General features: G+C 44.7%; 1 protein-coding gene across 1 annotated transcript in view; it reads left to right on the top strand.

The window, feature by feature from the left end:
* Nucleotides 1–2,171: 2,171 nt before the first annotated feature.
* Nucleotides 2,172–16,781, top strand: part of LOC109886103 (bromodomain-containing protein 4) — a 55,769-nt gene continuing 41,159 nt past the window's right edge. The window contains 3 exon segments of the mRNA XM_031811465.1: nucleotides 2,172–2,313; nucleotides 6,752–6,980; nucleotides 13,739–13,987. Of these exon segments, the coding sequence (XP_031667325.1) occupies nucleotides 13,865–13,987 (123 nt within the window). The 5' untranslated portion in view covers nucleotides 2,172–2,313; nucleotides 6,752–6,980; nucleotides 13,739–13,864.

Genomic DNA, 16,781 nt, shown 5'->3' with positions numbered 1-16,781 from the left:
TAGGGCCGAATGAATTTCACATGACTGGGAATACAGACATGCATCTGTTGGTCACAGATACCTTAAAAGAAAGGTAGGGGTGTAGATTAGGAAACAAGTCCGTATCTGGTGTGATCTCCATTTGCCTCATGCAGCGCAACACATCTCCTTCACATAGAGGTGATCAGACTGTTGATTGTGGCCTGAGGAGTGTTGTCCCACTCCTTTACAATGGTTGTGCGAAGTTGCTAGATATTGGCAGGAACTGGAACACGTCGATCCAGAGCATCCCAAACATGCTCAATGGGTGACATGTCTGGTGAGTATGCAGGCCACGGAAGAACTTGAACATTTTCAGCTTCCGGGAACTGTGAACAGATTCTTGCGACACGAGCCTTGCATTATACTGAAACATGAGGTGATGGCAGCGCATGAATGCCACGACAATGGACCACAGGATCTCGTCACGGTATCTCTGCATTCAAATTTCCATCGATAAAATGCAATTGTGTTCGTTGTCCATAGCTTATGCCAGCCCATACCATATCCCCACTTCCACCATGGGGGGCTCTTTTTACAACTTTGACATTAAAAAGGGGAGTTACTTTGTCAGTTGTACAACTGAACGCCTTCAACTGAAACGTGTGGTGTTGTCACAAAACTGCACATTTAGAGTGGCCTTTTATTGTCCTCAGCACAAGGTGCACCAGTGTAATGATCATGCTGTTTAATCAGCTTCTTGATATGCCACACCTGTCAGGTGGATGGATTATCTTGGCAAAGGAGAAATGCTCACTAACAGGGATGTAAACTAATTTGTGCACAAAACTTGAGAGATTTAAGCTTTTTGTGCTTATGGAACATTTCTGGGATCTTTTATTTCAGCCCAGGAAACAGGACCAACAATTTACATGTTGCTTTTCTATTTTTGTTCAGTGTAGGATCAGACACCGCCTGTCCCTATAATTTTGATCTGAAAGACCTGAACTCAGAGGATTGGTACTACCAAAGATTGTCTATTATATTGACAAGATATTTGAGTGACCGCTTTAAAGATGGAAGACAGGTGGGAGAAGTCGAGATCAGGTGGGAAGGGAAAGGGGGATACCTTGTCAATTGCACAACTGAATGTATTCAACCGAAATGTGTCTTCCACATTTAACCCAACCCCTCTGAATCAGAGATGTGTGGGGACTTGCCTTAATCGACATCCACGTCCCAGAGTAGTTGTTGTTGGGGGTTAACCGTCTTGCTCATCGGCAGAACGGCTGATTTTTCCACCTTGCCGGCTCTGGGATTTGAACCAGGGACATTTTGTTTGCTGGCCAAACCCTCATATCCAATGTCAGGGCAGAAACATGTGTGAACAATAGTCCATAGCGATAGATAGCAGATTCATCATTGTATCTGTGCCACTATAGTGTCTGTGAGGGCATGAGTAGCGCCATTGAGGCTATCTCCATTTTGAAGTAGTTATTTTTTTGTTTTTCATTAGCGGACCGCTCCCAATTCATAGGATGGTGGAAGCCCTCAATGGCAATGCTAAAACGGTTTATATCCACGATGAGTCTTCTATCGCTATGACAACAGGCGCAACTCCAATAAAAATGTTTTGCCATGTGCGTCCATATCAGTACATTCATGAACAATTTAACCATTAACAAACTTCTATTTGATCAAATAAGCCTCACGTAGCAAATGAGCAATGACATGTTTTGTTGACCAAATTCGGCACTAATTGACCTCCAAACAAACATTTCTCATTTCGTGGCATTATTTTCGTGTATACATTTCGGGAGGAGTAAACCTCTCACTTCGCCTTTTCCTCTCTGATACTACCATACTTGTGATTAATTGACCACTAGGTGGAGGCTCACTCCACTATAGGTGGAATTAATTGCGTTTCTTCAAGGTAGAATTTACCATAACATGAGTTTATTAGAAGAGTATTAAGAACCTATAGTTTTTAAGATTATGTGATTTATTGAAGGTGAAATTATGCAATTGTTACAATATCTATCACAAATTATCCAGTCCATTGACAGTGTGTGGTTACGCGATAATAGGGCAATTAAATGTGATGCTATGTATGGCCATTTATGCAGACCAGTGTATATTGGGAATTTGTCTATAATAATTTTCAGTGTTTGAAGTTATTGCATGGTATTGCATGTTCCGGGAGACACAGGGGATTCGTTCGTGGAGAGGTGACATTCCTCCGAATGACGTCCTGACGTTCCCCCTACGTCTGACGTCACTGACGTCGAACGGGGCTGTTTGTTCTGGATTCAGGGGTGAGGAAGACCTGCGCGCGCTGACAACCGACAGAAAAAGGTAAATAAACGTGTTTTGGGGTGTCGCTCCACCGATACCGATAGGGTAAACGAAGGCATTCAATCTCAGGAATCCGATAAAACACTCAGAACCACACTCGGTGCAGTATTTCGGTTGGTGTCAGTGCGCGAGGTGCCTAGCGGGGCATGGACTGTCTTATCACAGGCCTGTCGCCGGTGCGGGCGCACGGGAAGATGAATATTCTCTATTTACGTTACCTGATTTGCAGTTTATTGCACATCTTGTGTTTTCGTTCTCTATGCTCCTTGGTGGTACATTAACGGTGTTTTTCAGGGGCATGGGCACTCCCTGTTGTCATTGTGCACTGTAGTTAGGGGACGGTAGCAGGCTAACGTTAGTAGCTAGCTAGGTTGTTTGTTTGTAGCCCCGTAGGCCATATTCTTGACAGAAGTTACGCCTGGTTTGGGGCGTATTTTACGCTCCGTGGCGCTGAAAGCACGTGAAATACGACGTAGGTTTTTTCTAGAATAACGTCACAGTCCAAGTTGTATTCTGAAAGGGTGTTTACGTACGGAGCTGTCAGAAAAATGCTGACAGCGATCATGACTAGCTGTTGTATCTCTCGACCAGGGGTCCCACACTTTTGCACGTTTTAAGCTTATTTCCTGCAATTCTACACATGTTGTCATGGCGTGCAAATAGTATTTTGCAGTTGTAAAGCACATTTCTTGCCATTCTATACATTGTGCCATATCTAATGTGTATTCATGTGATATTTGAGTGACAAAAAAATGACTATCTATGGGCTAAAAGATCTCTCTAAAACAAAAACGTTAGCTAACATGAGCTACTTGATCTGGACATTTCTGACAAGTTATAAATAGTTCTCTAAGGTCTGTAATGACTAACAAGACAAGAGGAACTGATTATGTACTACCCAATTTAGAGATTACAATTTTCAAGAGTAAGTTTAAAGCTGGACTGAGTTCCTAAAAATAAATAACCTGTGGCGACCCCTCCACAGTTGGGGAACCACTGCCCTAGACAACTTAACCTAATCATCTGCTATGCATATTGCATCTCTAGAAATAGTTTTATTTGAATAAAAGACTGACATATGTGACAAGAAGCACCATTTTCTATATTTACTTGTTGGTTTGGGATCTTATATTCAGGGTGTTTTGACTTTGCATGATCGTTTTTCTCACTTCATTATCTAGTCTGATAAATCAGGCTGAAATACACAAGTAATTGGTATAGCTAGACAGCCTTAGACATTATCTAGTCTGATAAATCAGGCTGTAATACACAAGTAATTGGTATAGCTAGACAGCCTTAGACATTTGTGTGAAAGACAAAATGTTCTATGAATTTGCATTTAAACTTACTCTACCTGTTGTCTGTGTGGTTTGTCCTTCTGCTGCTTGACATTTGAGACAAAATATCCACAGGAAAGTATTGTTTACCCAACTTATTAGAGAGCCCTTAGGTACCGGGGTTAAGTTAGTTTTATATTGGATATTCAGATTTAAATCGTCCAAAAAATAAAACAAAGGCATGTATTGTTCTCCATCCTACCATGACTATTGACAAGAGAACTGAATATCCAATGTAAAACTAATTTTTACCAAAGAACTGAGTAACCATCTTTACCACATTACCAACCATATACTGAACCCAAAAAGTCAGTTAAACATTCATTTCCTGTGGATATTTTGTCTCAAATTTCGGGCAGCAGAAGGACAACTGCACAGACAAACGGTAGAGTAAGTTTTTAAATGTAATTTTATTCAATATCCTGAAACATTTACACAGGATTTTTCACACAAATGTCTTAGGCTGTTTATACCAATTTAATTGTGTATTACAGCCTGATTAATCAGTCTATTGGTTATCTCGCTAGTTAAAACTCTTTTAAAGTTAATGTTATTTGAGGGTAGAGGCCTATATGGTCTGGAGAAATGTGCGTAGCTAAAATGACCCACTTGCTGTGAGATTGGGTTCCAATGTTTTGACAGTGTTGGGTTCGTTGTTGTCAATTATCATGTGTGTGTTTTTCTCCAAGAACATAAGCAGTAAAACATCATGCTTTACTCAGTCATTCCACGGAGGGCCGAGTGTCTGTGGGGTTTTGCTCCTCCCTTGTACTTGATTGATTGAATTAAGGTCACTGATGAGTAAGGAACTCTCCCTCACCTGGTTGTTTTGGTCTTAATTGAAAGGAAAAAAACTAAACCCAGCAGACACTAGGCTCTCCATGGAATGAGTTTGACTCCCCTGCTTTACCCTGTCTGTCTCTCTCTGCTGTGGGTAGAGACTTAGACAAAGGCTCTCATTTACAATGATTGTTAGTCACATGGAGACATGACTACTTGTTTTCACTGTTTCATCACGACAGACAGACGCTCTGCATCTTGTTGTCTTTGCCTATGCAAACATACAGTGCAGTCAGAAAGTATTCAGACCCCTTGACTTTTTCCACATTTTGTTACGTTACAGACTTTTTCTAAAATTGATTAAATATTTTTTTCTCCTCGTCAATCTACACACAATACCTCATAATGACATCACAATACCTCATAATGACATCACAATACCCCATAATGACATCACAATACCTCATAATGACATCACAATACCTCATAATGACATCACAATACCTCATAATGACAAAGCAAAAACATTTAAAACATTTTTTTTTTTAGCAAATTGATTTAAAAAACCCTGAAATATCACATTATTCAGACCCTTTACTCAGTACTTTGTTGAAGCTCCTTTGGCAGCGATTACACCCTTGAATCTTCTTGGGTATGACGCTACAAGCTTGGCACGCCTGTATTTGGAGAGTTTCTCACATTCTTCTCTGCATTTATTCTCAAGCTCTGTCAGGTTGGATGGGGAGCGTCACTGCACATTTATTTTCAGGTCTCTCCAGAGATGTTCGATTGGGTTCAAGTCCGGGCTCTGGCTGGGTCACTCAAGGACATTCAGAGACGTGTCCCAATGTCACTCCTGCGTTGTCTTGGCTGTGTGCTTAGGGTCGTTCGTCCCAGTCTGAGGTTCTGAGCGCCCTGGAGCAGGTTTTCATCAAGGATCTCTCTGTACTTTGCTCTTTCCCACAATCCTGACTAGTCTCCCAGTCCCTGCCGCTGAAAAACATCCCAACAGCATGATGCTGTCACCGCCATGCTTCACCGTAGGGATGGTGCCAGGTTTCCTCAAGACGTGACGCTTGGCATTCACGCCAAAGAGTTCAATCTTGGTTTCATCAGACCAGAGAATCTTGTTTCTAATGGTCTGAGAGTTCTTTGGGTGCCTTTTGGCAAACTCCAAGCGGGCTGTCATGAGCATTTTACTGAGGAGTAGCTTCTATCTGGCCACTCTACCATAAAGGCCTGACTGGTAGGATGCTGCAGAGATGGTTGTCCTTCTAGAAGGTTCTCCCATCTCCACAGAGGAACTCAGGAGCTCTGTTAGAGTGACCATCGGGTTCTTGGTCACCTCGCTGACCAAGGCCCTTCTCCCCTGATTGCTCAGTTTGGCCGGGTGGACAGCTCTAGGGAGAGTCTTGGTGGTTCCAAACATCTTACATGCTGCAGAAATGCTGCAGAAATGTTTTGGTACTCTTCCCCAGATCTGTGCCCCGACATAATCTGTCTCTGAGTTCTATGGACAATTCCTTCGACCTCGTGGCTTGGTTTTTGCTCTGACATGGACTGTCAGCTGTGGGATCTTTATATAGACAGTTGTGTGCCTTTCCAAATCATGTCCAATCAATTGAATTTACCACAGGACAATCAATGGAAACCTGAGCTCAATTTTGAGTCTCATAGCAAAGGGTTTGACGACTTAAATAAGGTATTTCTGTATTTTTTTAAATTTTATACAAATTGTCTAAAAACTTGTTCGCTTCTGTCGTTATGAGGTATTGTGTGCAGAGGATTTTATTTATTTAATACATTTTAGAATAAGGCTGTAACAAAATGTGGAAAAGACAAGGGGTCTGAATACTTTCCAAAATGCACCGTACACTACGCCTTCTAGACACACCACACACACGGCTGACGTACAGTCACACTACAACCCTTCTCTTCTCTATATCCCCCCCCCACCAGTGTTGTGAATCCTTGTCCTTCTACAGCTCTCTCTCAGACCCCCTCTACTCCCCTTGTCAACCAACTGAAGACTGGTTGGTCTCTGTTTCTCTCTCCACCAGTGTTGTGATTCCTTGTCCTTCTACATCTCTTTCTCTCTCTCTCTCAGACCCCCTCTACTCCCCTCGTCAACCAACCAAACAACCGAAGACTGGTCGGTCTCTCTGTTTCTCTCTCTCTCCACCAGTGTTGTGATTGCTTGTCCTTCTACATTTCTCTCTCTCTCTCTCGCTCTCTCGCTCGCTCTCTCTAGACCACCTCTACCCCCCTCGTCAACCAACAAACCAAAGGAAGTCTAGCCACTCTCTCCTGCCCCCCTCCAGGTCACTACTCCACCCCTCTCGTCAACCAACCAACCAACCAAAGGAAGACTGGCCCCTCTCTCCTGCCCCCCCCTCCAGGTCACTACTCCACCCCTCTCGTCAACCAACCAACCAAAGGAAGACTGGTCCCTCTCTCCTGCCCCCCTCCAGGTCACTACTCTACCTCTCCATTCTGAGAGATGACACTCCCTCTGGACTAGACCAAGTCTGCACCACAACAGACAAACATGTAAGTCCAGCTGTAAGCTAGCAGCTTGTGTGTGTGTGTGTTCTAGAATAATGAACAACCTACTAGGACTAAACATCATCATTAGGGAAAGGGGGAGACCTAGTCAGTTTGGAATATCAAATAGCAATAAAATCCCAGTGTTGAATCACAATACATATAGAATCCTGAGAATCACGATACATATAGAATCCTGAGAATCACGATACATATAGAATCCTGAGAATCACGATACATATAGAATCCTGAGAATCACGATACATATAGAATCCTGAGAATCACGATACGTATAGAATTCTGAGAATCACGATACGTATAGAATCCTGAGAATCACGATACGTATAGAATCCTGAGAATCACGATACGTATAGAATCCTGAGAATCACGATACGTATAGAATCCTGAGAATCACGATACGTATAGAATCCTGAGAATCACGATACGTATAGAATCCTGAGAATCACGATACGTATAGAATCCTGAGAATCACGATACGTATAGAATCCTGAGAATCACGATACGTGTAGAATCCTGAGAATCACGATACGTGTAGAATCCTGAGAATCACGATACGTGTAGAATCCTGAGAATCACGATACGTGTAGAATCCTGAGAATCACGATACGTGTAGAATCCTGAGAATCACGATACGTGTAGAATCCTGAGAATCACGATACGTGTAGAATCCTGAGAATCACGATACGTGTAGAATCCTGAGAATCACGATACGTGTAGAATCCTGAGAATCACGATACGTGTAGAATCCTGAGAATCACGATACGTGTAGAATCCTGAGAATCACGATACGTGTAGAATCCTGAGAATCACGATACGTGTAGAATCCTGAGAATCACGATACGTGTAGAATCCTGAGAATCACGATACGTGTAGAATCCTGAGAATCACGATACGTGTAGAATCCTGAGAATCACGATACGTGTAGAATCCTGAGAATCACGATACGTATAGAATCCTGAGAATCACGATACGTATAGAATCCTGAGAATCACGATACGTATAGAATCCTGAGAATCACGATACGTATAGAATCCTGAGAATCACGATACGTATAGAATCCTGAGAATCACGATACGTATAGAATCCTGAGAATCACGATACGTATAGAATCCTGAGAATCACGATACGTATAGAATCCTGAGAATCACGATACGTATAGAATCCTGAGAATCACGATACGTATAGAATCCTGAGAATCACGATACGTATAGAATCCTGAGAATCACGATACGTATAGAATCCTGAGAATCACGATACGTATAGAATCCTGAGAATCACGATACGTATAGAATCCTGAGAATCACGATACGTATAGAATCCTGAGTGTCCTGAGAATCTCAGTATAAATCGTATCGTGACAATATTGTATCTTGAGGTTCTTGGCCATTTCCAGCCCTGTTGGTAGGAGTGTTAGTAATTCAACTACTACTACACATCATCATTAGATAGTCTTATTGGTTGGTAGGAGTGTTAGTAATTCAACTACTACTACACATCATCATTAGATAGTCTTATTGGATTGGCCGGCGTGTTAGTAATTCAACTACTACTACACATGATGTGTATTAGATAGTCTTATTGGATTGGCCGGCGTGTTAGTTAACTAGATATCTACCTCAAAAGGACTTCCTGATGAAATGAGGATGTATTGTGTTATGTTGGGGTTTTGGTTCTATTTTTAGTCTTCATTTAAGTAGACAAGCCAGTTAAGAACAAATACTTATTTACAATGACGGCCTACCGGGGAACAGTGGGTTAACTGCCTTGTTCAGGGGCAGAACGACAGATTTTTACCTTGTCAACTCGGGGATTCGATCCAGCAACCTTTTGGTTACTGCCCCAACACTCTAACCACTAGGCTATCTGCCGCTCCATTTTTTTGTTGTCTATTGAATGGAAAAGTCCATCATCATTGGTTTGCTTCCTCTACATGGTGTGTGTACTTGTGCATGTTGCGTGTGTGGGCATCTGTGTTTGAGCAAGCTGCCTCAGGCTAGTGCTGGGTTAAGGGGGGTGGAGTGAGTGGGCGAGAAAACGGAGGGATGGGTGGAAGGGGGTGTGGCGCTTTAAAGTATGACCAACCAGAAAGAGACAGAGGCATTCTCTCTGAGAGAGGGAGAGGAAAATAAAAGAAAGATCTAGAATGAGATTCCTCTCTTGTTATTCCTTCACCTCCTTTTCTCTTTCTTTCCCCTCTATCTCTCTTTTTGTTTCACTGTTTCCTTCCCTCCATCCCTCTCTTTCTGTGCTCTGGGATCATGGAGAGAGGAAGGGCAGGATGAATAGGAGGAGAGATGTGCTCTGGGATCATGGAGAGAGGACGGGCACGATGAATAGGAGGAGAGATGTGCTCTGGGATCATGGAGAGAGGAAGGGCACGATGAATAGGAGGAGAGATGTGCTCTGGGATCATGGAGAGAGGAAGGGCAGGATGAATAGGAGGAGAGATGTGGTCTTTCTCTTTCTATCGCACTGTTGGAACTGGAACCAGCTCGTCTTCAGACTCTTCTGTTCCTAAAGAACACGAGGAATCCTTTTCCCTGCTCTTCCAGAACTCCTGTTAGTCTGAATTACTTCTGACTCTCTCCTGACCTGTGTGTGTGTGTGTGGATTGTTCCGAGGTTTGTTTAAGACTTTTTCTATGGACTTTAAGATGCGGTCTAGATCTAACAGTCTGCTGGACTTCCAGACACGGTATCTCTTGCCGGAGAAGATAGCACGTTACTGTGAGGAGGTAACTCTCACACACACACCCCCTCACTTCACGTGGTTGTCCTTGACTGGTGTCTGTCCTTTTCTTCAGTCTCTTCCTGGTTTCCACTTGTGCGTTATCTTGGTTTCCATGTAAACTCTTGTTTTTGATATGGAGTACTAGCATGAGGTATTAGGTCAGTGTTCTGGTGATGTCAGAGGATGGCTTAACTCTTTCACTGTCAGTGTTCTGGTGATGTCAGAGGATGGCTTAACTCTTTCACTGTCAGTGTTCTGGTGATGTCAGGGGGTGGCTTAACTCTTTCTCTGTCAGTGTTCTGGTGATGTCAGATGATGGCTTAACTCTTTCTCTGTCAGTGTTCTGGTGATGTCAGAGGATGGCTTAACTCTTTCTCTGTCCGTGTTCTGGTGATGTCAGATGATGGCTTAACTCTTTCTCTGTCAGTGTTCTGGTGATGTCAGAGGATGGCTTAACTCTTTCTCTGTCCGTGTTCTGGTGATGTCAGAGGATGGCTTAACTCTTTCTCTGTCCGTGTTCTGGTGATGTCAGAGGATGGCTTAACTCTTTCTCTGTCCGTGTTCTGGTGATGTCAGAGGATGGCTTAACTCTTTCTCTGTCCGTGTTCTGGTGATGTCAGAGGATGGCTTAACTCTTTCTCTGTCCGTGTTCTGGTGATGTCAGAGGATGGCTTAACTCTTTCTCTGTCCGTGTTCTGGTGATGTACTCTATACTCCTCTGTAAACTGTCCATCGATATATACGTGACGCAAGATCCACTGGTTGCTGCTTATTTATAAAATCCTCTTAGGCCTCACTCCCCCTTATCAACCGTGTTGTTGTTGTGTTGCTACAGTGCTGTGTTATGTTGTGTTGTTGTGTTGCTGTTGTTGTGTTGCTACAGTGCTGTGTTGTCGTGCTATTGTTGTGTTGCTGTCATGCTGTTGCTGTCCTGCTGTTGTTGTTGTGTTGCTGCTGTGTTGTCATGTTGTATTGCTGCCGTGCTGTGTTGCTGCCGTGCTGTGTTGCTGCCGTGCTGTGTTGTCATGTTGTGTTGCTGCCGTGCTGTGTTGTCATGTTGTGTTGCTACAGTGTTGTGTTGCTGCCGTGCTGTGTTGTCATGTTGTGTTGCTACAGTGTTGTGTTGCTGCCGTGCTGTGTTGTCATGTTGTGTGTGTGTGTGGTAGCGCAGTATGTGTGTGTGTGGTAGCGCAGTGTGTGTGTGTGGTAGCGCAGTATGTGTGTGTGGTAGCGCAGTGTGTGTGTGTGTGTGTGTGTGTGTGTGTGGTAGCGCAGTGTGTGTGTGGTAGCGCAGTGTGTGTGTGTGGTAGCGCAGTGTGCAGGGGTCGGTATATAGATCTGTGTGAGTTAGGGTAGTGTGTGTGTGTGCAGAGGTCGGTATATAGATCTGTGTGAGTTAGGGTAGTGTGTGTGTGTGCAGGGGTCGGTATATGGATCTGTGTGAGTTAGGGTAGTGTGTGTGTGTGCAGGGGTCGGTATATGGATCTGTGTGAGTTAGGGTAGTGTGTGTGTGTGTGTGCAGGGTTCGGTATATGGATCTGTGTGAGTTAGGGTAGTGTGTGTGTGTGTGCAGGGTTCGGTATATGGATCTGTGTGAGTTAGGGTAGTGTGTGTGTGTGCAGGGGTCGGTATATAGATCTGTGTGAGTTAGGGTAGTGTGTGTGTGTGTGCAGGGGTCGGTATATAGATCTGTGTGAGTTAGGGTAGTGTGTGTGTGTGTGTGCAGGGGTCGGTATATGGATCTGTGTGAGTTAGGGTAGTGTGTGTGTGTGCAGAGGTCGGTATATAGATCTGTGTGAGTTAGGGTAGTGTGTGTGTGCAGGGGTCGGTATATGGATCTGTGTGAGTTAGGGTAGTGTGTGTGTGTGCAGGGGTCGGTATATGGATCTGTGTGAGTTAGGGTAGTGTGTGTGTGCAGGGGTCGGTATATGGATCTGTGTGAGTTAGGGTAGTGTGTGTGTGTGTGTGTGTGTGTGTGTGTGCAGAGGTCGGTATATAGATCTGTGTGAGTTAGGGTAGTGTGTGTGTGTGCAGGGGTCGGTATATAGATCTGTGTGAGTTAGGGTAGTGTGTGTGTGTGCAGAGGTCGGTATATAGATCTGTGTGAGTTAGGGTAGTGTGTGTGTGTGCAGAGGTCGGTATATGGATCTGTGTGAGTTAGGGTAGTGTGTGTGTGTGCAGAGGTCGGTATATAGATCTGTGTGAGTTAGGGTAGTGTGTGTGTGTGTGCAGGGGTCGGTATATAGATCTGTGTGAGTTAGGGTAGTGTGTGTGTGTGTGCAGGGGTCGGTATATAGATCTGTGTGAGTTAGGGTAGTGTGTGTGTGTGTGCAGGGGTCGGTATATAGATCTGTGTGAGTTAGGGTAGTGTGTGTGTGTGTGCAGAGGTCGGTATATGGATCTGTGTGAGTTAGGGTAGTGTGTGTGTGTGTGTGCAGGGGTCGGTATATGGATCTGTGTGAGTTAGGGTAGTGTGTGTGTGTGTGTGTTTGTGCAGGGGTAGGTATATAGATCTGTGTGAGTTAGGGTAGTGTGTGTGTGTGTGCAGAGGTCGGTATATGGATCTGTGTGAGTTAGGGTAGTGTGTGTGTGTGTGCAGGGGTCGGTATATAGATCTGTGTGAGTTAGGGTAGTGTGTGTGCAGAGGTCGGTAGATAGATCTGTGTGAGTTAGGGTAGTGTGTGTGTGTGTGCAGGGGTCGGTATATGGATCTGTGTGAGTTAGGGTAGTGTGTGTGTGTGCAGGGGTCGGTATATGGATCTGTGTGAGTTAGGGTAGTGTGTGTGTGTGTGCAGGGGTCGGTATATGGATCTGTGTGAGTTAGGGTAGTGTGTGTGTGTGTGTGCAGGGGTCGGTATATAGATCTGTGTGAGTTAGGGTAGTGTGTGTGTGTGGCTGTAGGTGTGTGTGTTGGAACGTTTGGGAAAGTCCAGTTCTGTTGATTAGTCACTGAGACGGTGGGCTGATATGCCTGTGTATGCCGGGGTCAGTGTATAGGACTGTGTGTTCATGTAGGTACGTAGTGGGGTCAGTGTATAGGACTGTGTTTATATAGTGGGGTCAGAGTATAGGACTGTGTTTATGTAGTGGGGTCAGTGTATAGGACTGTGTTTATATAGGACTGTGTTTATATAGTGGGGTCAGTGTATAGGACTGTGTTTATATAGTGGGGTCAGTGTATAGGACTGTGTTTATATAGGACTGTGTTTATATAGGACTGTGTTTATATAGGACTGTGTTTATATAGTGGGGTCAGTGTATAGGACTGTGTTTATATAGGACTGTGTTTATATAGTGGGGTCAGTGTATAGGACTGTGTTTATATAGGACTGTGTTTATATAGTGGGGTCAGTGTATAGGACTGTGTTTATATAGTGGGGTCAGTGTATAGGACTGTGTTTATATAGGACTGTGTTTATATAGGACTGTGTTTATATAGGACTGTGTTTATATAGTGGGGTCAGTGTATAGGACTGTGTTTATATAGGACTGTGTTTATATAGTGGGGTCAGTGTATAGGACTGTGTTTATATAGGACTGTGTTTATATAGTGGGGTCAGTGTATAGGACTGTGTTTATATAGTGGGGTCAGTGTATAGGACTGTGTTTATAGAGTGGGGGTCAGTGTATAGGACTGTGTTTATAGAGTGGGGTCAGTGTATAGGACTGTGTTTATAGAGTGGGGTCAGTGTATAGGACTGTGTTTATATAGGACTGTGATGATGATGACGTTACTCTTCCTCCTAGAGAATCCAGTGGGCTGTGATGACGTTACTCTTCCTCCCCCTCCTTGAGAATTCAGTGGGCTGTGATGATGACGATATTCTTCCTCCCCTCCTAGAGAATCCAGTGGACTGTGATGATGACGATGATGACGTTACTCTTCCTCCCCCTCCTAGAGAATCCAGTGGCTGTGGTGATGATGATGATGATGTTACTCTTCCTCCCCTCCTAGAGAATCCAGTGGGCTGTGATGATGACGATGATGACGTTACTCTTCCTCCTCCCTTCAGACAGTCCAGCGTTTTGTGTGATGGCCTGAGAGGGCTTCCCAGTCTAGCCTGCCTGCCTCTCCCGGCTCCAAACTGTCTGACTGGGACTCCCCCCCTCCCCGCCTGCTACGCCCTGCCTCCGTCGCCATGGGAGACGGCCTGGAGGCGGGCAGCAGCCTAGACCCCGCCCCCCGCTCTCTCTCCTGTAACCCCCCGCCCCCCGAGACATGGAACCCCTCGAGGCCGAAACGACAGACCAACCAGCTACAGGTAGTGTGTGTGTGTGTGTGTGTATGTGTCGAACCACAGAACAACTAGCTACAGGTAGTGTGTGTGTGTGTGTGTGTGTGTGTGTGTGTGTGTGTGTGTGTGTGTGTGTGTGTGTGTTTGTGTGTGTGTGTGTGTGTGTGTGTGTGTGTGTGTGTGTGTGTGTGTGTGTGTGTGTGTCGAACCACAGAACAACTAGCTACAGGTAGTGTGTGTGTGTGTGTGTGTGTGTGTGTGTGTGTGTGTGTGTGTGTGTGTGTGTGTGTGTGTGGTGTGTGTGTGTGTGTGTGTGTGTGTGTGTGTGTGTGTGTGTGTGTGTGTGTTTGTGTGTGTGTGTGTGTGTGTGTGTGTGTGTGTGTGTGTGTGTGTGTGTGTGTGTGTGGCGAACCACAGAACAGCTAGCTCTGACTACTGATACTGTACTGTTTGATGGGTCGGTCGGTTGGGGCCATTTTAAAATGCTTTTTTATATCGGTTTTTTTGCCTGATTCCGTGGAGTTTTTTTTCAGGTTTCCGTTTTTCTCAGTTTTCATTCTCAAACTCACACTTTTTTTTTTTATAGAACAAAATTTGATATTCAGTCCACATCCATTCTTAAACCACATCATGACTAGCCGTCGACCGACTATGGTTTTTCAACGCCGATACCGATTATTGGAGGACCAAAAAGCCGGTACCGATTTAATCGGCCGATTTTTAAATCAACTGAATATTTGTAATAATGACTATAACAATACTGAATGAACACTTTTAACTTAATATAATACATCAATAAAATCAATTTAATCTCAATTAAATAATGAAACATGTTCAATTTGGTTTAAATAATGCAAAAACAAAGTGTTGGAGAAGAAAGTAAAAGTGCAATATGTGCCATGTAAGAAAGCTGACGTTTAAGTTCCTTGCTCAGAACATGAGAACATATGAAAGCTGGTACTTCCTTTTAACATGAGTCTTCAATATTCCCAGGTAAGAAGTTTTAGGTTGTAGTTATTCTAGGAATTATAGGACTATTTCCCTCTATACCATTTGTATTTCATTTACCTTTTGACTATTGGATGTTCTTATAGGCACTTTAGTATTGCCAACCTAATCTCGGGAGTTGGTGGGCTTGAAGTCATAAACAGCGCAATGCTTGAAGCACAGCAAAGAGCTGCTCACAAATGCAGGAAAGTGCTGTTTGAATGAATGCTTACAAGCCTTCAGGTCCGTTCCGTATTTTATCTAACGGGTGGCATCCCTAAGTCTAAATATTGCTGTTGCATTGCACAACCTTCAATGTTATGTCATAATTACGTAAAATTCTGGGCTAATTACGGTCTTTGTTAGGAAGAAATGGTCTTCACACAGTACGCAACGAGCCAGGCGGACCAAACTACTGCATATACCCAGACTCTGCTTGTACAGAACGCAGGATAAGTGACACAATTTCCCTAGTTACAAGACAGAAAGCACACAGACGGGCATTCCTGTGCCGTTGCCTCTTCGGGAGGGAGAGGAGGGAGAGGGAGAGAGGGGGGGAGAGAGAGGGAGGGAGAGAGAGAGAGAATCACTGATGCATTTTGAAGTTCAACATTTAGTTGATTTCCTACTGAGTTCTTCAATAAAAAAATTTATATTGTTGAATCCTGTTTTAAGATCTGGATTCCATGATTCTGTCCGTGTTCTCCCCATTGCAGATCTATAGGGCCCTAGTGGGTTGATGGGTGGGTTGTCCGTGTTCTCCCCATTGCAGATCTATAGGGCCCTAGTGGGTTGATGGGTGGGTTGTCCGTGTTCTCCCCATTGCAGATCTATAGGGCCCTAGTGGGTTGATGGGTGGGTTGTCCGTGTTCTCCCCATTGCAGATCTATAGGGCCCTAGTGGGTTGATGGGTGGGTTGTCCGTGTTCTCCCCATTGCAGATCTATAGGGCCCTAGTGGGTTGATGGGTGGGTTGTCCGTGTTCTCCCCATTGCAGATCTATAGGGCCCTAGTGGGTTGATGGGTGGGTTGTCCGTGTTCTCCCCATTGCAGATCTATAGGGCCCTAGTGGGTTGATGGGTGGGTTGTCCGTGTTCTCCCCATTGCAGATCTATAGGGCCCTAGTGGGTTGATGGGTGGGTTGTCCGTGTTCTCCCCATTGCAGATCTATAGGGCCCTAGTGGGTTGATGGGTGGGTTGTCCGTGTTCTCCCCATTGCAGATCTATAGGGCCCTAGTGGGTTGATGGGTGGGTTGTCCGTGTTCTCCCCATTGCAGATCTATAGGGCCCTAGTGGGTTGATGGGTGGGTTGTCCGTGTTCTCCCCATTGCAGATCTATAGGGCCCTAGTGGGTTGATGGGTGGGTTGTCCGTGTTCTCCCCATTGCAGATCTATAGGGCCCTAGTTGGTTGATGGGTGGGTTGTCCGTGTTCTCCCCATTGCAGATCTATAGGGCCCTAGTGGGTTGATGGGTGGGTTGTCCGTGTTCTCCCCATTGCAGATCTATAGGGCCCTAGTTGGTTGATGGGTGGGTTGTCCGTGTTCTCCCCATTGCAGATCTATAGGGCCCTAGTGGGTTGATGGGTGGGTTGTCCGTGTTCTCCCCATTGCAGATCTATAGGGCCCTAGTTGGTTGTTGGGTGGGTTGTCCGTGTTCTCCCCATTGCAGATCTATAGGGCCCTAGTGGGTTGATGGGTGGGTTGTCCGTGTTCTCCCCATTGCAGATCTATAGGGCCCTAGTGGGTTGATGGGTGGGTTGTCCGTGTTCTCCCCATTGCAGATCTATAGGGCCCTAGTTGGTTGATGGGTGGGTTGTCCGTGTTCTCCCCATTGC

Source organism: Oncorhynchus kisutch, unplaced genomic scaffold (assembly GCF_002021735.2).
Source record: "Oncorhynchus kisutch isolate 150728-3 unplaced genomic scaffold, Okis_V2 Okis01b-Okis20b_hom, whole genome shotgun sequence".
In the NCBI taxonomy this organism is placed as follows: Eukaryota; Metazoa; Chordata; class Actinopteri; order Salmoniformes; family Salmonidae; genus Oncorhynchus; species Oncorhynchus kisutch.
The sequence above is the reverse complement of the archived record's forward strand: the minus strand, read 5'-3'. Positions and strand labels throughout refer to the sequence as shown.